Genomic DNA, 20,960 nt, shown 5'->3' on the forward strand with positions numbered 1-20,960 from the left:
TGTGGGAGCTAGAAGGGTCCTGACCTCACAAACACCTGCCCAGTTATTTTCTAGAGGGGACAGGAACGTGGGACTTCCGCTGTGCATTTCACTTAGCAACACTAGATGTAGGATTTTCCTCCACAAATTTTCCATGACATCAGCACAAGAAAGTCGACGTTTCAGCTCTTTAAAAATCAATTATCTTCCACTTTCTTAACTTCAAACCCATTATTATTTTATGAAGAGAGCTACGGGGCATATCAAAGGCCAGCCACTTGGTGTGGGCAGACATGACCTCTACCTCCACTCCGTCAGAGCAGGCCCCAGTAATGCCTTCAGCGGGTGGGACCGGGCTTCACCAACAGCTCCTTGAATACGGGCAAGGAAACCACCTTTAGATAACGCAAAGGCTTCTATCTACTCAGAAACCAAAGAAACTATACCAAACTTTCCTTTACCGTTTTGAAATATTCCTATTCTTTTAAACATTAAATTTCTTAAAAGATAAGCTTTTCTTCAAGAAAAATAGCAGCTGTATTAAATTTTCACTCTGAGGAAGCAATCACATCAAGAATAAAACCCCCGTGGAAATCCACGACACGCGAAGTTTCCAGCTAAGTGATCGTTACTGACAGCCCTTGACACGAAGTTAAGTCTCCAGACCTAAGTGACGAGCTCTCCCCACGCTCTGGCTTTGGGACTCGGCACCCCGTTCCCAGTACTGGCTGAAGTAAGACTGACTTGTAGGGCAGGGGAGAGAGAGAAGAGGGAAGGCCAGTCTCCTGCCCTGCCCTGCGGCACTGTGAGGATGGCCCCCCGCCAGCAAGCCCTCCCCCTGTAAAAAACACAGCCCCTGTACTGCCCTGCCTTCCCCCACTGGATGCCTCCACTCTGTAGGGTCCCTCCGCCCTGTCCCTGCTACATACATGTGCACGTGTGCACAGGCATACGGACGCGCACACACACACACACACGGAGGGGGGGCTGTTCCCAGGCGGTAACTCTGATTAGGTCACTCCCCAGCCTCAAACACCCAGCACAGTTCTAGCCCCGCTCCCGCTGCCCCTGCCTCCCCTCCTCCCACTGCCCTGCACTCTACAGCTTCACCTTCCTGCTCGCCAGGGTCCCCAGTGACCCCCTGCCTAATCCTTCACACTCTCCTTAGGGCTCATTTCCACCATCAGTTTCTCAAGAAAGCCCCCCCGCCTCCTCCCTCTGCACACTGGGTTAGATACCCCGGCTGCGTTTCTAGAACATTCCATGCTGAATCAACCTCTGACATTTGTAAGCTCCACAAAGGCAAGTACTTTTTGCTTCCTACTGTGCCTCCATCCTTCTCCCCTGGACACTCAAAAATTTGTTATGAATAAACACATGAATGGACGGTCTCCACAGGGCTGAACCGCTCCGACCATCCCAACCCCCTCTTTGTGCAGAACAAAAGCACTAGCCCCTCTCCGAAAGGCCACTCCCCACTGACACCCTTCACTGCCTCCCTCTGTTGTCAGTTTTAATAAAAACCAAGTTCCGGGCGCCTGGGTGGCTCAGTGGGTTAAGCCGCTGCCTTCGGCTCAGGTCATGATCTCAGGGTCCTGGGATCGAGTCCCGCATCAGGTTCTCTGCTCCGCGGGGAGCCTGCTTCCTCCTCTCTCTCTCTCTGCCTGCCTCTCTGCCTACTGGTGATCTCTCTGTGTCAAATGAATAAATAAAATCTTTTAAAAAAATAAAATAAAAAAATAAAAACCAAGTTCCTCTAAAGCCCTGAAGGACAGGTCCTCTCCAGGGTCCTCCGAGCCAGCGGGAGCAGCCTCCCCACTGAAGCCTGGGGCATGGACCGCGCCACACCGGGCACTGACCTCAGCCCCCACCACACAAGCTTCCCGCCCCTGCCCGGGCTGCTCCTGTCACCTGAGCCACCCCCTGGCCCCTTTACCTGGAGGCTGTCAGTCTGTCTTCAGAACACAACGCAGAGCCCTCTGTCTCCTCTCTGTCCCCTCACAGTGACCCTTAGCTCCCGGAGGGGCTGCCCCCCAAACACAACACCATCGTTACTGAATCTTTGTCCATCCCTCTATTAAGATGATGGCCTCGGGGCACCTGGGGGGCTCGCCGTTAAGCGTCTGCCTCCGGCTCAGGTCAGGCATGATCCCAGGGCCCTGGGATCGAGCCCCGCATCGGGTTCCTCGCTCAGCAGGAAGCCTGCTCTTCCCTCTCCCACTCCCCCTGCTCGTGCTCCCTCTCTCCCTGTTTGCTGTGTCTCTCTGTTAAAGTAATAAATAAAATCTTAAAAAAAAACAAGACCATGGCCTCTGTGAGAGCACTTGGGAAGAGGAGAAAAAGAAGAAAAGAGGGGAGGAACTAAAAGCAAAACGCAGCCCGGACCCGAGGGTCCTCACGGGCTTGTCACAGGCTCCACTTCACCACCATGAGTGACCACATCTAACTCTTGACGGCCACACAAGGTACCGAGCAGGGGCTCTGTCTTGCCCTGACTGTAGAGTCACAGGAGAGAACCACATCAACTGAACATAAGCTCGGGAACGTGCGCCTGTGCGCCAGGACACAGGAGCCCAAAACCAGCTCCCCCAGCTGCACTTCTGGGTCTCCCCCAAAGCTGGGCGGTGCCTGGCTCCCTCCCCCGGGGTGCTCTCCGTTCCAACGGGGAGAGGACCCCAGCATCCACACGCACACTTCCCTCCTCCGGTAAAACTGTCGACCTCCAGCTCCTGGCCAGGGCCAGGTGGACAAACACTGCCCCTGGGTTGCTGTGCCGGGTGACAGACCCAGGCAGCGAGGCTGGTTGGGACCTTACCCCTCCCCTGCCCCTTCCGCCCTTAACCTGGTGTTAATCCCCCAATGGTGGAGGCCATGGGACACACAGGTAGTGCCTCACACGTGGGAGGATCCGAAAAGAACTGCTTCCTCCCGAGTCCTGCAACCCACGGGTCCCAGCCCCGCCCTCATCCTCCTCCCGCTCCTGTCTACACCGGGCTAGAGGATCTGGCCCTTGCTCCTGTCTCCACTGGGCTGGGGGAGCTGGCCCACGCTCCAGTCTACACCGGGCTAGAGGATCTGGCCCTTGCTCCTGTCTCCACTGGGCTGGGGGAGCTGGCCCACGCTCCAGTCTACACCGGGCTAGAGGATCTGGCCCTTGCTCCTGTCTCCACTGGGCTGGGGGAGCTGGCCCACGCTCCAGTCTACACCGGGCTAGAGGATCTGGCCCTTGCTCCTGTCTCCACTGGGCTGGGGGAGCTGGCCCACGCTCCAGTCTACACCGGGCTAGAGGATCTGGCCCTTGCTCCTGTCTCCACTGGGCTGGGGGAGCTGGCCCACGCTCCAGTCTACACCGGGCTAGAGGATCTGGCCCTTGCTCCTGTCTCCACTGGGCTGGGGGAGCTGGCCCACGCTCCTGTCTACACCGGGCTAGAGGATCTGGCCCTTGCTCCTGTCTCCACTGGGCTGGGGGAGCTGGCCCACGCTCCAGTCTACACCGGGCTGGGGAGCTCGCCCACACTTGGTTCTAACCACAGGCCACATAGTGACGACTCCAGCGCGTCTCCCCCGTCCGCTCCCTGCCTGCACTCCAGGCTCACAAAGCCATTCACCTCTTGGAAACCGTCGCCTGAACGTCAGATAGGCGTGTACAACACACGTCCAATATTTCCCTCTCGAATCCGACTCCTAGCAGAGGCCTCCCCATCTTCCCCCCAAGACAGCCCCGCCACGTCCCCGGCTCTTCAAGTCAAAACCCTGAGTTTCTTACTTGATTTCCTCTGCCCCTCACCGCTGCCCCCACACCAGTCAGGGACAAGCCTCGTCTCTGCTTTGTCCCCCACGACTCGCGCAGGACACTGAAGGCTCCCGGCACGCAGGCGCTGTCAGGGCCCGCCAAAGAGCGGGACATCTCTCCTGGCACCAGAGGCCGGGGAAGGCATGTGAGTTTCATGGGGAGAGGCCAAGAGGATGGCCCAGGAAAAGGGGCTCACGGTTCTACAGTCGTTCGAACTTGGAAGGGTCTGAGGTCTAGAGGAGCTCTCGGTGAAGACACATGCTGCCTGAGGCCAGCCGGTGAGAAAGGAGCAGCCCCAGCAAAGCCATTGTCACAGGCCGGCCCCACGGCGACCCCAGCCCACACTTCCGCAGGCAGGAGGTTTCCGCATCTTCCGCTCCCTGAACTTGCTTCGGCTTTGTTCTCCCCACCCTAGCCCGTGAGGGACTTTGTCAGAAGGTCCAGACCATCTCCCTTGAGACAAAGTAAGTAAAGGAAGAAAGAGTTCGCAAGTCGAGGGCAGCAGAAAAGAAGAAACAAGGCCTCCAGGCCCACATGGGGGGTGGGGCCAGACCTCTCCCCATGGGTGAGCTGGGCCGGGGGTAAGGACAAGGACCTAAAGCAGCCAAAGGTTCTCCCTCTAGGCCCGACCTCGGTCAAATGTTGGCACTTCACGGCTGCAAACTGGTGACATGCCTGTCGGTGTCGGACGTGAACCCAACAGAGAGAGAAACAGCGCTCTCACCCACACGGGGTCGAAAGGAAAGGCTGGGTCAGGTACAGGCCATAGGACTGCAAAGGCAAACCATATACACAGCTCTGCACGCTTCCTGGCTAGAGCAGAAAGGCGGCCACGGTCAACTACAGAGGTCCCCATGTCCACAAGCTCCAGAGGAACTAGCTCTTTAGAAGGCCACATTTTCCTAATACCTAGAAAAGTTGCCCTCATAAAGGGGGCAAAGACAGATGGTGGAACAGCCTCTGCCCTTTTACGGAGGACAGGCGCTCAGGTGAGGCAAAGAAAACAGCATGCTCCAGGTGAAAGCGAAAGCCTCCGGGGACCGCATCCTCTGCAGCGTCCAGCTGTGGCCAGCACACCCCCGAGCCGGGCACCCCGCGCCGGTGGCCGCTGGCCTACAAGCTCTGTCATGCACATCACACAGCGACAGCCAAAAACACGTGCCTACTACGTTCATTCCCAAGCCAGGATCAAGCGAGGCGCTGCAGTCTCGGACTTTCCAGTTAAAAACCCGGTGAAAAGTCCCTGTGCAGCCACTGAAATCAACAAGCATCCCACGTCCTCCAAACAGAAAAGATTAATAAGGGCTCATTTGCCACCAAATACTAAGACCCAACAAGTTCCCCAAAGCAAATATCTGAACAGGTATCAAACATCGATGGGTCACGTGCTTTAAAAAGCAAAATATTTTTTAAATTAGAAAATGGAAAGATGGTCGGGGTGACACAGGGATCCAGGCAGCGTCAGTTTTTGGCTTTTCAAGCGGTGAAGGCAGCGAGAAGGCAGCACACAGGGAGATCTAGCTACTTCCAATGCAGCGTGTTCACAGCCTACCTTTTCAGACCCAACAACATACTCACAGGGCGGTATGGTAGAAAAAAAAAAAGGAAAAGGAAAGAAAAGAGGAACAAGCAAAAATTAGAAACACACAAGAACAAAAATAACTTTGACAGCTACAACACTGCATGTCCAAGAATCTCCCGTGGGCTTTCGAGGCCTGGGGCACATGAGAACGTTCCCATGAAATACGTCCGCACCTCGTGTTACGGGGGGGCTGTGCGGCCCAGAGTGGCCACAACCGCCACAAGGCCTGTGGACGTGATCAGTGCGCCACCCCAACCTCAGCCTTCACCTAGACGTTTCCTGTGAGCTACGAACTTCGGTCTCGTTTTAAGCTGGACACTCCTACCCAGAGCGGCAGGACAGAGCTGGGCTCTGTCTCTGCACCAAGTCAGTGCTTTAAAAATCAGAGCCTGTAGACGAGTGAAAACAACATGGACCGGCAGCGGCAGGCATGATGGGACAGCGTATTTGATCTGAGGTCGCCGGCGTCACTATGTCACACAAGTTCAAAACCTGGCTGAGTGTCGACGCTCGCCGAGAACAGAACGGTCCCCCCGGGAGGGCCATTCTACCTACTGCCGGACTTCCCGTGCCTACAGCCGTGCCAGCACAGTCCCTGGGCTTGTTACTCCCGCCGAATCGTGACCATCGATTTCAAATGACAAAAACAGGCCGGCATTCTCTGGTGGGTCTGCAGCCTCAAAGCCAAGAAGTCATGACCAAAGAATGTCCCCAGTTCCTCGTGTAGCAGAGGGTCAGAGCGGGATCCCTGGCCGCCTCCGAGGCTTCAGCTGCTGGTCTATACGGCGGGGACCGGCCAGTCCCAGCCCACGCCACAGGCCGCGGGGGCTCAGGAGTGCAGGGGCTAAGCGTGGGTTGGCCCCGTGTGGTGAGGGGAGGTCACCAGGTGGCTTTGGAGAAGGCCTGGCTGCCCCTCGTGACTACCCCTCACGGCTGCCTGGGCTCCCCCACCTCACCACCCCAGCTCCGAGGTGGGAAAGGGAACTACTGGTGTCCTGACTTCAGGGCCACTGCGAGGACTGAGTACAGATCGTGGGTGCAACGGGCCCTTCCCTTAGTCACAAACACGCATGTCTGTGCGGAAAGAAAACCAGCACAGACCCTGCAAAGCACCCTGTGGGGGGGATCTTAGGCCACTCTGTGCTTGCCCCTCGCAGGGCTGGCCCGGGCCTGTTTTTCTCAGTTCTGTGACATTTTCTCCTCCAACTTACCAACAGATGGCAAGTCAGTGTTTGATCTCAGGTGAACTCCAGAAACATGCTAAGCACCTACTCTGCAGGGCCACTGTGCCCACGGGACACAAGGTCACTCAGTACTCACCCACAAGACCCTCGTCCACATTCTACAGGAGGGAAAGGAGAGACCTGGTGCCCACAGTCATGAAGCCCCACACTCTCCTAGCTGAAGGGGACCTCCTCCAGGGAAGCAAGGAACCTACGCGTCGTCGTCCTCTGTGCACGGACACCACAGTGGCCACGGCACAGGGAGGCAGCGCCGGGGACAGACAGGGGAAGCGAAGGGCACAGGAGGCTACGCTGCAGTTCCAGTTCAGAGCTCAGCTGCTGACTTCATCTCAGGAGAAACGTGAGGCCTGGCCTTTCCCTGCTCTGTCTGATGCCCCCGCGACACAGAGAAGAGAGACACGCGGCCGTGGGCAGAAGGAGCTCTTTGGGAAGTCCCTGGCAGCGTGCCCGACACCGTGGCGCTCGCCTTGGCTGGCTGTCAGCAAGGACTAGGACCCTGGAGCTATCAGCTGGGAAGAAGGGCCTGACCCGTGCCCAGTTCCCAGCCCTGGAGGCAGGAGCTCCACTAGCTCAGCTGGGCCAGCTCCTAGTTCGGCCGCCGCTCCAGGCCCAGCACCTCCCTGTGAACCGAAGGGATGAGATGGAAGAGAAGTTCCCAGCTGCGCACGAGGGCAGCGCGTCCAACTAGAATAACACGGGAGCCGCGGACAGAACGCTGCTGGCTGCCACAGTGTACAAAGGAACAACTAAAACCAATTTTAATATTTTCTTTAACCTAATGTATGTAAAATATGATCACTTTGACATGTAAAAAGATTAACAAAATGTTTTCTTTTCTCCATACTAAGTCTCAATGCCTGATGTGCACTTTACTTACAGCACATCTCAGCTCAGACTAGCCAACGCTCTGGTCCACAAGAACCACAGGGGGCCACCGTCGTGGACAGCAGCTCTGGGGGTCCCACGGGGAGGGCTGGCTGAAACAGGGGAATAAGGACACACACTAACCCTAAAAGGTTTCCCCTTAACCAAAGGCTGTCCCGTTTCTAGAAGTCTGAAAACCATGGCTCACGCCTGCCTACCCCCTGAGACATCAAATACTACCCCTCTCTTCTCCCTTTGTGACGTCAGGAACCAAGCCAAGCACGAGGCCTCCGGGCCTCCAGGTGCACTTACCTACTGTCTGTGTCCAGTCCTACAAAGTCCTTCTTCTCAAACGGGACGCAGAGAAGGGGGATCTTATCCCCGGACTTGTCGGCGGCCCTGTCCAGACGCTTGGACTCGAGCACAATGAAGAGGGACTCGACGAAGTCCTCAATCCTCTTCTCCACCGTCTGGCAGTCCTCGTAGTCGGGGTAGAAGGTCACGTCGGTGCGCGGCTGCTCGGCGATTTCTCCCCGCAGCCCAAAGACGAAGAGCCGGGAGTCGTAGAGCGTGGAGCCATAGATCTCCTTCTGCACGTGGAACTTCTCGAAAGTCTGCGGCCAGTCCTTGGCGGAGAAGCAGTCCGTGATGGTGATGAGGCCGACGACCTTGCGATGGGTCTGGAAGTCGCCCCACTCGTTGTTCTCGGGCGGGTAGTGGTGCCTGTAGCGGATACAGAGCACCCGCTGGGAGTCCCGCACGCTGACCTGGCTCACGGAGGAGATCCTCTTGTAGATCTTGAAGAAGTTCTCTTCGGAGACGATGCCCACAGGCTGCACCACCACGAGGAGAGTCTGGTGGTCCTCGGCGCACTGCATGTAGTCAGGGACACTCATCCTGAAGACTCTGCCGGAGAGAGCGAGGGCACTTAGGGGCGCACGGCTGTGAAGGCTGCTGGCCCACCCTGGGATGCGGTGCTTCTCACGTGAACCACCTGCGAGGGGCGGGGGGCGGGGGGGCGCGGAGCCGTGGGCTGCCCTCTGTCCCCGGGGCTCTGCACCTGGCAACCACAGCTCTTCCCCAAACACCATAGCACCTGGACGAGGCCTTGAGCTCCTGCGGCATAGGGGTGGCCTCTTTTTCTATTTCCAACACCCAGCCGGATGCCGACGGAGCGTCAGGGCCCGAAAGCGCTCCCCGAAGGAAGGCACCGCTGCCTCATCCCCTCAACAGGACAGAAAGCAAAGAACCACAGTGGGATCAGAAGATCGGGATTTGACCTTCAGTCTACCCCGGACGGGAAAGGCTTGTATGCACGTTACCTCACCTCCACCATTCTGTGACACGGCCTCCACTCTACTGATGAGGAACCTGGGGCGGAGAGAGGCTTATCACCCGTCAAGATCGGAGAGGACGGGTCAGAGGAAGGTCGTCCTCTGACCAGTGTCTTCTGCACCCCCTCGGAAAGAACCAAACCGTTGTGGGGGCTCCCCAGAGAGGCCCGGCAGCCCCTGGGAGACTTCCCAAACCCCCAGGAGTTGGGAATCTCCGCTGAAAGCGGAGATTTAAGGTTCTGTGTTTCTCAAAAGAAGGCACAGCTTTAGAAGCTACTGCAAAACACATATATGGTCCAGGCCTTCGCTGCAGAGACGGAGAGGGGGCCCCGGCACGGCTGAGGGAAGGCCGCCCAGCCAAGGACCAGCTCGTGGCAGCACCAGCAAGCCCAGGGCCCTGCTGGGGGATGAAGCCTCCACGGGGCGCAGGAGAACAAGTGCAGGAAGAAAAGACAGAGGACAGGCGGACCGGCCCTCCCTGGGACGGAGGACAGGCGGACCGGCCCTCCCTGGGACGGAGGACAGGAGGACCAGCCCTCCCTGGGACGGAGGACAGGCGGACCGGCCCCCCGCCGCGACGGAGGACAGGCGGACCGGCCCTCCCTCCACATACCGTGCGATGAGGCTTCATCAAGTCATTCAGTTCGTCGGATCAAACCCACTGATCTGGATCACCACAATGACGGTGGGCTCTATCCAGGTGCCACGGGTTACCGAAGTTGGGAATTTCGAGTCATAATGGAAATTCCCACCTGTGCTATGACTTTCCCGGTTCCAGCATGTGCTCAGCGGGCACTCTGGGCCAGGCAGGACAGGAGCCACGAGGGCTGCCACATACACATCTTTGTTCACACGTGCTCACATCACACCGAGGCCGCCCCAAGGACAGCCGTCTCCAGATCAGATGGAATTAATGACATTTAAAGGAGCCAAGCAGCACACGTTATTAGGGAAAAGGAGGCTGTTACCTCCTTAGCGACAGGTGGCAGAGAACCGACCGCAGTCACCGAGTCCCTTGAGCTGCTTCTCTCCCTGGCTGTCATTCTGCGTGACCGTGAGTCACATAGAGTCACCGAGGCTTTCCCTTCTGTGAAAGGCTCTGATTGAAATGAACAAGGTTGAAGTCTCGTCATTCACGCCCCCAGCATTGGGCGAGGATCTCCCATGTCCCAGGCTCTGTACAGATGAAGAGACAGTGTTCCAGGTACACTCATGAGGAAAAGGGGAGACAGATATCAACTCTCCCCAGCTGGATACACAGACTCGATGCTATTCTGGTTAGACCTCCTACCTGGTTTTTGGTGGAGTATAACAAATGAGTTTATGGCCAGAATCGCCAAGAAACTTCGGAAGACCACCAAGGGGGAGAGCATTTATGCCCCCACCTGCCCCCTACCTCCCCCCAAGAGCAAGATCAGATACACCTGCGACTACCGACAGGATACAGGGTTTCTGTGGGGGGCAATGAAATGTTCCAAAACTGCGGTGATGGCTGCACAGCTCTGTGAATCCACCAAAAACCGCTACGCTGTAGATTTAAATGGGTCAACTGTGTGACAGATGAATAATATTTCAGTACCTTTTTGTGGGGAAAAAAGACCAAATAAAAAGCTGCAGTCAGCGCAGGGCTGACCCAGGTAATCCCACCCAGAACAAGACCCACGCGTCCACGGCAACTTGAAATAACAGCAGTGCCGCTGTAGGGCGAAAGGAAAGCACAGACTCTCCGGTATGTGACACGAGACAATGGGCCATCCCCGCGAGGGCAGAAGACACATCGGTGACACCCAGTCAGGATACAGGCAAGACGCTCAAAGAGGCATCTTTGAAGACAAACCTCAAAGGGCAAAGACAGGTACAGAAGGGTGCCCACCTCAACGGCAACCAGGAAAAAGCTAATTAAAGCCATAGTGACAGGCCATTTCACACCCAAAATAAATTGACAAAATAAAAATTGTATTGTGGTAAAATAGACATAAGATTTACCATTTTTAGGAGCATGGCTCTAGGGCATTAAGGACACTCCACTGCTGGGCAAGCATCTCCAGAAGTTCCCCACCCCACCCGCTCTCCCCGACCCGGTCCTCTGTACTTGGTAAATTCCCCACGCCCACTCTCCCCGGCCCTCAGCAGCCACCATTCTGCCTTCCTGCCTCTACAGACTGAACCGCTCCACGTCCCTCATGAAGTGGAATCACACATTCTGTGTCCTTGCGAGACTAGCTTATCTCACTACGCAGAAGGTCTTCAAGGCTCATCCACGCTGGGGGAGGAAATCAGCATTTCCTCCTCCTTCAATGCTTACAGCCCACTGTATACATATCCTGTTTAACCATTCACCCATCACAGCTCACTGGCCTTGATCCTAGCTTTGGGCCATGGTGAACGATGCTACTACACAGACAAAATATTTTAAGTATGAGAACCACCAAGTGTTTACGAAGATACAGATCAAAGTAACTGTCCTATAGAACAGCGGGCATACAGACTGGTACGTCCTGTGCCCAGGAGTTCCCCTCCCAGAGCAACTCTGGCATGTGGATGGCAGGAGCATAAACAAAGGATCCTTGAAGCCAGAACTAGAGGGGCGCCTGGGTGGCTCAGCCGTTAAGCCTCTGCCTTCAGCTCAGGTCATGATTTCAGGGTCCTGGGATCGAGTCCCGCATGGGGCTCTCTGCTCGGCAGGGAGCCTGCTTCCCCCTCTCTCTGCCTGCCTCTCTGCCTGCTTGCGATCTCTCTCTCTCTGTCCAATAAATAAATAAAATATTAAAAAAAAGAAAGAAAGAAAGAATAGAAGCCAGAACTAGAAATGACACAAATGTCCACTGTCAGGACAGTCACTGTCAGGACAGCGGACAAATGAACTGTGGTCTTCTCACGCAATGGAGTACTGCAGAACCCTGAACATGAGTGGCCCAGAGTGACCCTGCAGGAATACAGCGGAATCTTAACAGTGGGATGAGCAAGTAACGGAGGTCATGGGTCAGGACAAGCAGTAGAATCCGCTTACATCCAGCTCAAAAACAGGAAACACTACATAATTATTGCTTAGGGATATTTACACACAAAGTAAAGCTATAAACAAAAATAAATTTGGGGACTGGTTACTTGGGGGGCAGAGAGGAGTGTAGTTCGGGACAGAGAGAGGCGTCGTAAGTTAAGTCAGATGGAGATACTTGTCCTGCCATTCTTTAAACTATACATAAACAGCACAGGCAGCTTTGTTAGAGTCTGTATTTCAAAATTTTTCAAGAGTTAGGGGCGTCTGGGTGGCTCTGTCAGTTGGGCGTGTGCCTTGGGCTCAGGTCCTGATCTCGGGGTCCTGGGATCGAGCCCTGAGTCGGGCTGTCTGCTTAGAGGGGAGCCCGCTTCTCCCTCTCCCTCCGTATGCTCTCACTCTCTCAAATAAATAAATAAAATCTTTTAAAAAAATGTTTTTCAAGAGTTAAAAAAGGGAGAGGGTCCAACCTCAAGGAGGTTGTCAGCAGGTCAACCAGTCTCAGAGCCCACACTCCGCCCCGTCCTCCACACATGGGTTACGCTTCTGGTCCTGCAAATACCTTCCTCTGTGAGCCAGAGAACAGGAGGCACAGAGAGGCAAGTGTATTAAAGCTGCAGATCTGGGGCGCCTGGGTGGCTCAGTGGGTTAAAGCCTCTGACTTTGGCTCAGGTCATGATCCCAGGGTCCTGGGGTCGAGCCCCATGTTGGGCTCTCTGCTCCACAGGGAGCCTGCTTCCTCCCCTGTCTCTCTCTGCCTGTCTCTCTGCCTACTTGTGATTTCTCTCTCTCTGTCAAATAAATAAAATCTTAATTTAAAAAAAAAAAGAAAAAAGGCTGCAGATCCCCCTAAAGATAAGGCACGCGGGTCCTGGGCCCGGGTCTCACGACAGGTGCTCAATTTCTCTAGTCTGAAGAAAACGAGAGAAAGTAGAACAGTGCATGAACTTCTCATAAAACTAAACTCAGGTAAATTTGGTAAGTGCTTTGTTTTTAAGATTTATTTATCTGGCAGGGAGAGAGATAGAAGGAGAGAGAACACGAGCAGGGGGAGTGGGAGAGGGCGAAGCAGGCTTCCCACAGAGCAGGGAGCCCAAGGCGGGGCTCCATCCCAGGACTCTGGGATCGTGACCTAAGATGAAGGCAGACGCTAACGACTGAGCCACCCAGGCGCTCCTGGAAAGTGCTTTATAAATATTAACTAGTATTGTAATTTATGGTTAGGTAATGAACTTCCATATTTTTTGGCATTAAAACATTCTTGCTTTTATGAAATGTTAGCGAGAGTGGACAGTATTATCTACCCATTGTCCCATCTGGGCGAAACTGACGTCCCCATTACTGACCCTCCAGGTTTCTGGAATTTGCTAATCTATGAGATCCAAACGAACTCACCCTGAACTAAATAAGCCCTCTGGGTCCCTTCCAGTTCTGACTCGGCGCTGAAAAGACACCAGCAACCCAATGTGTGCCACGAGTCAATAAACCTCACAACCTCAAACAAGAATTTTCCCGGAAGCAGCTCAGTATCACAAACTCCTTGTCTACTTTTACCCCAAATTCAAAATACTCATCTCACACCAGAAGAAATCTGTCTCAGGTAAGGTAGAGAGAGGACATTCACTGGGCGATATATCACGTGTCCTGTTTAGAATTCCCATCAGTCCCAAGAAAAGAGTATCACTGTCTTCAATCATAGGGAGGAGATAAGGCTCAGTCATTCTGCTCGAGGTGTCCTCATCGGCAGGTGACCGACTGGGGCCAGGAGCCAGCATCCAGGCTTTTCCACTGGCTTCTTCTAGGGAGAAGCTGACGAAACAAGACCTGGCACTGAGCCAGTTCTAGTGTCTGAGACTAATCTAACACAAATATTAGAACATCAAAAAACAGGGGCGCCTGGGTGGCTCAGTTGGTTAAGGGTCTGGTCTGCCTGTGGCTCAGGTCATGATCTCGGGGTCCTGGGACTGAGCCCCTCTTTGGGCTCCTGGCTCAGCTAAAAGCCTGTTCTCCCTCTGCCCTCCCTTGGTCTCCCCATCTCTCTCTCTCTCCCCCCTCTCAAATAAACAAATAAAATGATTTAAAAAAATCAAAAACATATTTCTTCAACATGGCAGCTCCCCCAAAAGTTAAATGCAGGAGTACCATAAACACAGCAATTCTACTCCTCATTACAGACCAAAGAGGTTTGAAAACACATGTCCACGCAAACATGTGTCCGCAGATATTCATAGCTCTTAATGGTCGATGAATGGAAACACCATCGCCCATCAAGGAATGAACTACAAAATGTGGTCCATGCAAACGGAGAACATCCCTCAGCCCTAACAGGGAACCAAGTAGTGATCCTACCGCTGCCTGGAGGAAACTTGGAAACCCGATGCTCAGGGAAAGGAGGGAATCACCAGAGGCCGCACAGTGTGAGGCTCGGTTTAGATGAAACGCCCACAGCATGTACACTCCTGGAGGCAGAAAGTAAATGAGCGGCTGTGGGGGCTGCAGAACAGAAGAAGGGCCTGCCAACCGGGGGGGGGGGGGGGGGGGGGGGGGGTTCTTTTTGGAGTGGTAAAACGTGCTGGCACCGGGATGGCCCCGACGGTGGGTGTACTGAAGCCGCGGCACCCTACATTCTAAATGGGTGTTTTCTGTGGTTGTGAATGCTACCTCAATAGAGCAGTTATTTTAAAAAAACATTTCTTGACAACCGCGGGTCCCTCTCCACTACTATTCTGCCACGCGGTTTAAGAAAAACACGCACACGGGCTTGCGGGATCTGGAGTATGGCGAGACTCCTGGGTCTCCCGCCTCGGGCCGGACTGCGGTCCTTTCCCCTTAACAAGTACTAGCTGGGCTGGACGAGGAAGTGGCGGTCACCGTTTCTCCAACACTGACAGTCACTCGTCGAGAGTCGGGGGAGGGGCGCCGGTGCACGGAGCCTGTCCCAGCCCTGCCCGGCTCTCTGGGAACGAAGGCCAGCCCTGCGGTCCACATTTTAGTCCCCGTCGCTGGAAAAGCACGGGATCCAACGAGCAGCCCCTCCGACCACCAGAGGGTATAGGTCAGAGGGCCTGTGCGGCGGCCCGGGCAGCGCGCGCGGACCGCGAGGGGAGGCGGCCACAAGCGCGGCGCGGGCTCGCTCCGTTCCCCCCGGCGCCCGCGGCTCGGACGGCGCTGACCACGGAGGCTCCCGTCCCCGCACGCAGCGCCTGGGGCCGCCGAGCTGGGTCGCAGGCACCCTCGACCCGGGGGAGAGCGAGGGTGACCGGGACAGGACGGTAGCCCCGGGCCGGCCGGGCCGCCCTGCGGGGACACCAGCGCGCGCCGGGGGCCCCCCGACCTCACGCGGCCCAGGGGCCGGGACGCGGCAGCGGAGTGGGGAGGGGGCGGCAGCGGAGTGGGGAGGGGGCCGCCGCCGCGCGCCGCGGGGAGCAAGGCCGGGGCCCCAGGGCGGCAGGTGCCGGCACGGCCCGCACAGGTGAGCAGCGGGCGCCGGGCAGGCTCCCGGGCCGGGGTGGGGGTGAAGGGACCCGGCCCGGCAGGTGCGCGCTGACTCGCGCCCTCGCTCGCCGCCACACACAGGCAGCCCTCCCGCCGCCGGCGACCCCCGCCCCGCAGCCCCCCACCTCGCACTTACGCAGCCGGCGGCCCGGGCCCGGAGCGGGAGCCAACGGCCTGGCGGGCGGCGGGGCGGAGCAGCCTCTGCGACCGCTCCCCCTACTCAGAGCGGGCGCTTCCGACCCGCGGCCGCGCCGGCACCCTCCTGCGCATGCTCGGGGCGGTCCGGGCCGGCAATCCGCTCCGGGTTTTGGGAGGGACGCGGGGAGCGGGACGCGAGGGGAGGGGAGCGGAGAGGAGGGCTGGGAGGGGAGGGAGGAGCCGCGCGCGCCGACGGAGGGGCTCGGTCGCCGCGCCGCTTTCCAACCCTCCTGGCGCGCAGCTCGGATTCCCGCGGCTCTGCGGGCGCGGGCGCGGGGGGCGGCCGTCCCCGCGCCCCGCCGGCCCCTGCGCCCCGGAGACCAACCCCCGCGGGCACTAGCGTGGAGAACTGCCCGCGGCTGGACGAGGGCCGCTTCTGCACACCGGGCGAGCCTCCCGCGCGCGCTCTCCGCGCAGCCCTGGGCGCTGGGGCGGGGAGGGGGCGCCAGAGTCGGGTCCCCAGGTCTCCCGCTGGAGCCGCTCCCGGCGCGCAGCGCAGCGGCCCGGCACAGAGCGGGTGGGAGCCGCTGTTCCCGAGGCCAGAAGCCACTTTGGGATTTCAACTTCTGTGTTAAAAATGGGTGCGGAAAGCGGAATTCACGTGCGGACCTCAGAGCGACACAGCACATTGGGGAAGATCTGGAAAGGACATGGTCAACAGCGTCACCTCCAGAAAGGGCCAAGGGAAGGGGATGGCGGGGGAAGACGCTCTTTCCGCGTAGCTTTGTGTTGTTTTGTTTTCAAATAAAAAGTGTTTTCGGGGCGCCTGATTGGTTCAGTCAGTAGAGCAGGCAACTCTTGATCTCAGGGTCCCGAGTTCAAGGCACACCGTTGATCATGGAACCTACTCTAAAAAAAAAAAAAAATTTAATGTCCTGGAAAACAAGAATCGTCCCCTCACCAAATACAGCAGACACGAAAGAAAGGGGCCATCATCTTTGCTGGCAGCCAGCAAGCATTTATTGACTCTTTGCTATGGGCCAGTGCTGTTTTATGACTTACTTTATTATTCATATTTTTTAACAAAATATTCGTTCATATTTTTTAACAAAATAATAATATGCTATCCCTCATCCCTGCCCAGAGTCAGTGGAAAAACAATTTTTTACTGAATTGTTTCCCAAAGAGTAGGAATGAGTTACAAGCAGAACACATCTTCAGGGCAAAGCAGGGGAAGCCGATTTCCAGCATGCCAGAGAGCCGGGAAGTGTTTTCAACAGAGGTCCCCAGACGCTGAGAGAGAGTGCCTCCAACACACCACAAAAGGATGCCCACAGGGGCTGCTCTGTGGCATTAAGAATGCAGGCTGACAAGAGAAAACCGACATTACAAGAGCCACCCTGGATGGAGGTCTGTGTGCTGGGAACAGAGCTCCACTATGCAGCTCCCTCTGTCTTCCTAAGTCCCATGCAAGGTACTATTCTTAGTGCTGCAGTCAGAAAGGACACACCACTTGGCTGGGGTTGCACAAGTGACTTGTGTCATTTAGGGATTCACATCCAGGGTTGTCTGATGCCATGGCCTGTGCTCTTTCCATAGTCCTCTGTCCCTAGTCTCTTTATAAATGGATAAAGCAAGCAATTCAGAAAGCAATATTGAAAGCTGGCAAAAGGAAACACTGCTATTTTAGTACAATGTTTCTGTTTACAATGTGCTCACTGACAGCAGTTTATTGTTCCAGCAAATCTGTGTGAGAGAGAAACTATCCTGCATTTTTATCAGTTTGAAGACTGAGGCTCAGAGGAGGTAGGGGCTCGCATTAAACTGACCGAAGGGGGCACCCTGGGCTGTCTGGCTCCTGGAGTTACACCTTTCACAGCTTTAACATTACCTGCGCCTCTCGCCTGAATGTGCAGAATTCAAAGAATATAGCAAAACCTGCTCTCAAGGAGTTTGTAGACACTTCAAGTTGGACTGGAAGGAACCTCTAAAATAATCAGGTCCCACCTCCCACCCAGAGCAGATCCTCCACAAGAGTCCTAACGGGGGTGGAAAGTTTGGTGATTCAGAGCTCTAACAGAAAGTTCTCCAGTTGGGGCACGTGTTGGGCCCGGTCCGTGGAGCGCGTGACTCTTGATCTTGGCATCATGAGTTCTGGCCCCACACTGGGTCTAGAGATTGCGAAGAAATAACTCCTTAAAAAAGAAAGTTCACCAGTAAAACGAGGCAGACTGGGAGGCTTCCCCGAATCATCAACTCATGGAGTCCCGAAGATGAGAACCAATGCCCCGGGGACCCTGTGGAGTTGAGCTCTGTCCCTGAAACAGGAGTCACAAAGTGCAGTCCAAGCACCCACCCCGCCCCGCTCCAGCGACACCACCTCAGTGTCTTCACCTGCAGAACGGGGATCACCGCTGCAGGAGGCCAGCAGGGCTCCACGCAATCAGGGAGCAGAAAACATTCTGAGGCCCAAGTTCCACTTCGATGACGTCACGCGCTACTCATACAGCTTTGGGACAGGGTGACCCCAGGTCCTGACTGGCCTGGAACAGTCCCACATGATGCCTGTTGTCTTGACTAAAACGGTTCTGGCTGGGTGACATTTGGGGCACTTTGGGCAGAGCCCACCGTGAGCCCCCAGCGGTGTCACGGAGGGTCTGACTCCTTCCGGCGCGGGGCGCTGTCCTGCCCCGCGGTCCGCTCCGACGCTCGCGCCGTGTCCGCAGGTGTCCGCGCGCCCAGGCCGACCGGGAGGGACTCACTCACCCACCTGAGCGCGTCTCTCCCGTCCAGTCCACTGCCCTGGCGGGTAACGGGCACCGCGCTTGCACAAAGGCCTCACGGCGTCCTCGGAAGACCCTTCCCACACCGGCCGCCCTATTCGAGCGGATGGAGGGGTCCGCCCCGCCGAGGGGGGACGGCGCGCGCACGAGCCCGGCCCACGCGGACCCCTGCGGGCTGCACCGGTCCGCAGCGCGAGCGCCGACTCCGGTCTGGCCCGACCAACTCCTGCCCCTCAGAGCCACTCCGCCTCGAGCCCGCGAAGAACGGCCTCGGCCCGCGCTGGGCAGCGGCGGCGTCCCGGAAGGCCGAAGTCGCGGGAGCCGACGCGGGGCAGAGCCGGGGCCCCGCACCCGGGCCACCCCGAAGCTGCTTCCAGGCCTCACAGGCCCCGCGAGGACCCGGGAGCATCCGCGACCGACGAGGCTCCCGGCGCGGGCCCTGCGGAGGGCGACCGCGGCCCCCGGGGCAGGAGCTCTCGGGCGAGGTCCCTGCGGGGGGCGGGGCGGCGGGGTGGCCGTCGCCTCCCGGCGCACGGGGGCAGGGGAGAGGCGGGGAGGTGGCGCCGGAAGCGGGGAGGCAGCGCGGGGGCCAGCCGGGTCCCGGACCGCCGCGCCGCGCCCCCGCGCGGACTCGCGCGCCCCCGGGAAGCCGAGCGGATCGACCCGCTCTGCGAGTGAGCGACGGAACGGGCCGCAGAGCCCGCCGCGGTGGACAGCGGCTCCCCGCGGGGCTCCCAACCGACCCCTCAACGCCTCCGTTCGCGCACCGCGCCCCCCGCCACGCCCCCAGCGCGCCCGTCCGCGCTCCCACGGGCTGCGCGGAAATCCCGGAGCAGTGGATTCCGCGAGCCCGCGCCGGCGGGAGTGCGCATGCTCCGGATCCGGCCGCCGCGGGGCGTTCTACTGCCGCGGTCCGGGGGACGGCTGTGACAGCCTCTGGTGGGCGACGGGAGCCAGGCCCGCCCGCGCCCCCACAGCTCCTCCCGCAGGACCACAGTCGGGTCGGCTGCTCCCGGCCCCCTGCAACAACCCCGCTCCCCGAGGAGAGCGGCTCCCGCTCGGAAGCCCCTGCGGGCTGGAGGGCCCGCGACGAGCGGCCGGAAGTGACGAGCGCGCGCGAGCCCCGCGGTTCCGGTCCCGTCGCCCTGGAAACCGAGCCCCGCCTACCGTCGCGAGCGCGTCGGCCGCTGCCGGGTCCCCGCGCGGGTCGGCGCGCCGCGGGCGGGAGGGGACCCGAGGCCTTCCGTGGGGGCGCGCGGTTCTGCCGCCCGGAGTACGCGGGCCCCTGCGCGCGGGGGGAGCCTCGGACAGCCGCCGCCGGGAGCCGCGGCCCTGCCCCGGGTCTGAGCTCTCCGTGCGCTCCCCCGGCGCAGGGCCCCGCGCGCTCCTGCCGGAACACCGGCTCCTCGTCCGCGGAGAGCCGGTCCGCTGGGGGCACTGCCGTCGCGGAGAACCCGCACGGGCCGTGGAAGGACTCCCGGCGTCCTTCCCCGATCTGTGTCTTCTCCGGAGGGACGGAGAGGTGCGTGGTATACCCCACTCGTGTGCCGGCGCATAAGTATACCCCAGTCGTGTGCCGGCGCATAAGTATACCCCAGTCGTGTGCCGGCGCATAAGTATACCCCAGTCGCGTGCCGGCGCATAAGTATACCCCAGTCGCGTGCCGGCGCATAAGTATACCCCAGTCGCGTGCCGGCGCATAAGTATACCCCAGTCGCGTGCCGGCGCACAAGTATACCCCACTCGTGTGCTGGCGCATAAGTATACCCCAGTCGCGTGCCGGCGCACAAGTATACCCCAGTCGTGTGCCGTCGCATAAGTATACCCCAGTCGCGTGCCGGCGCATAAGTATACCCCAGTCGCGTGCCGGGGTACAAGTATACCCCAGTCGCGTGCCGGCGCACAAGTATACCCCAGTCGCGTGCCGGCGCATAAGTATACCCCAGTCGCGTGCCGGCGCATAAGTATACCCCAGTCGTGTGCCGGCGCACAAGTATACCCCAGTCGTGTGCCGGGGCATAAGTATACCCCAGCTGTGTGCTCAGGAGCCGTTTCCCCGTCCAGGACCCCGCGGAGCCCTCGGTTGTCCTGCATTTTTTCAGTGTTCTTTTATCTGGAACGGTTTCTCAGCCTCTTTCATGTCTGTAACGTGCTGGAAGAATACAAGCCAGCTGTCTTCTAGAATGTTCCTCAATTTGAGCTCATCTAATCCTTTCTTATGAATAAATTCAGATTATGTATTTTTTGCAGAATGCCATAGAAACGATGTAAGCCGAGCCCTGTGCGTATGTTGTGTCAGTGGGCACATACTGTTGGCTTGTCCCAAAGGGTAACTTGGACCACTTGGCTAAGGTGGAATCGGCTGTCTCTCTCCGCTGCAATCCATGACAACTTCTGATGTGATTAATGACTCATTGGTGAAAAGATACTTTGAAATTACATAATGAGCTTTTTCCCACCAGACTTTCACAGGCGAATTTAACATCCACAGGAATCTCAAGAATGATTATCACACAGCTTGGTAATGACTAACTTACTATATTTCAAACGATGCAAATGCACTGTGACATTTTCTCAGAAATGACGTGATCAGCTAGCAGATAATAGGTGATCAGAAGTATTATTTACTCTGTTATGCTCCTTTCTTTTACAGATTAATAAAGAGGTTTCCTGCTTCACAGAGTATAATTAGAAACACTAATTTGACATTGACATGATTCTTGTTTGTGCTAGCATCTACATCAGCGGCT

General features: G+C 57.4%; 2 protein-coding genes across 8 annotated transcripts in view; one reads left to right on the forward strand and one right to left on the reverse strand.

The window, feature by feature from the left end:
- Positions 1-15,574, reverse strand: part of TRAPPC9 (trafficking protein particle complex 9) — a 500,764-nt gene extending 485,190 nt beyond the window's left edge. For 5 of the 7 annotated variants that reach the window (XM_032316503.1, XM_032316501.1, XM_032316502.1 and 2 more), the window contains exon 1: positions 7,775-8,368. In XM_032316503.1, the coding sequence (XP_032172394.1) occupies positions 7,775-8,358 (584 nt within the window). In that variant the 5' untranslated portion in view covers positions 8,359-8,368. Of the gene's footprint in view, positions 1-7,774; positions 8,369-14,751; positions 14,836-15,425 lie in introns of those variants that run through there. The other 2 variants (XM_032316499.1, XM_032316500.1) reach the window with 2 other exon arrangements.
- On the forward strand, positions 14,378-19,826 carry LOC116574987 (collagen alpha-1(I) chain-like). The gene is made up of 7 exons (XM_032316018.1): positions 14,378-14,389; positions 14,788-15,266; positions 15,371-15,586; positions 15,729-15,874; positions 17,828-17,948; positions 18,154-18,236; positions 18,448-19,826. The coding sequence occupies exons 1-7, from the start codon at positions 14,378-14,380 to the stop codon at positions 19,824-19,826; spliced, it is 2,436 nt and encodes an 811-aa protein (XP_032171909.1).
- Positions 19,827-20,960: the final 1,134 nt, after the last annotated feature.

The sequence above is a fragment of the Mustela erminea genome, chromosome 16 (genome assembly GCF_009829155.1).
Source record: "Mustela erminea isolate mMusErm1 chromosome 16, mMusErm1.Pri, whole genome shotgun sequence".
NCBI lineage: Eukaryota > Metazoa > Chordata > Mammalia > Carnivora > Mustelidae > Mustela > Mustela erminea.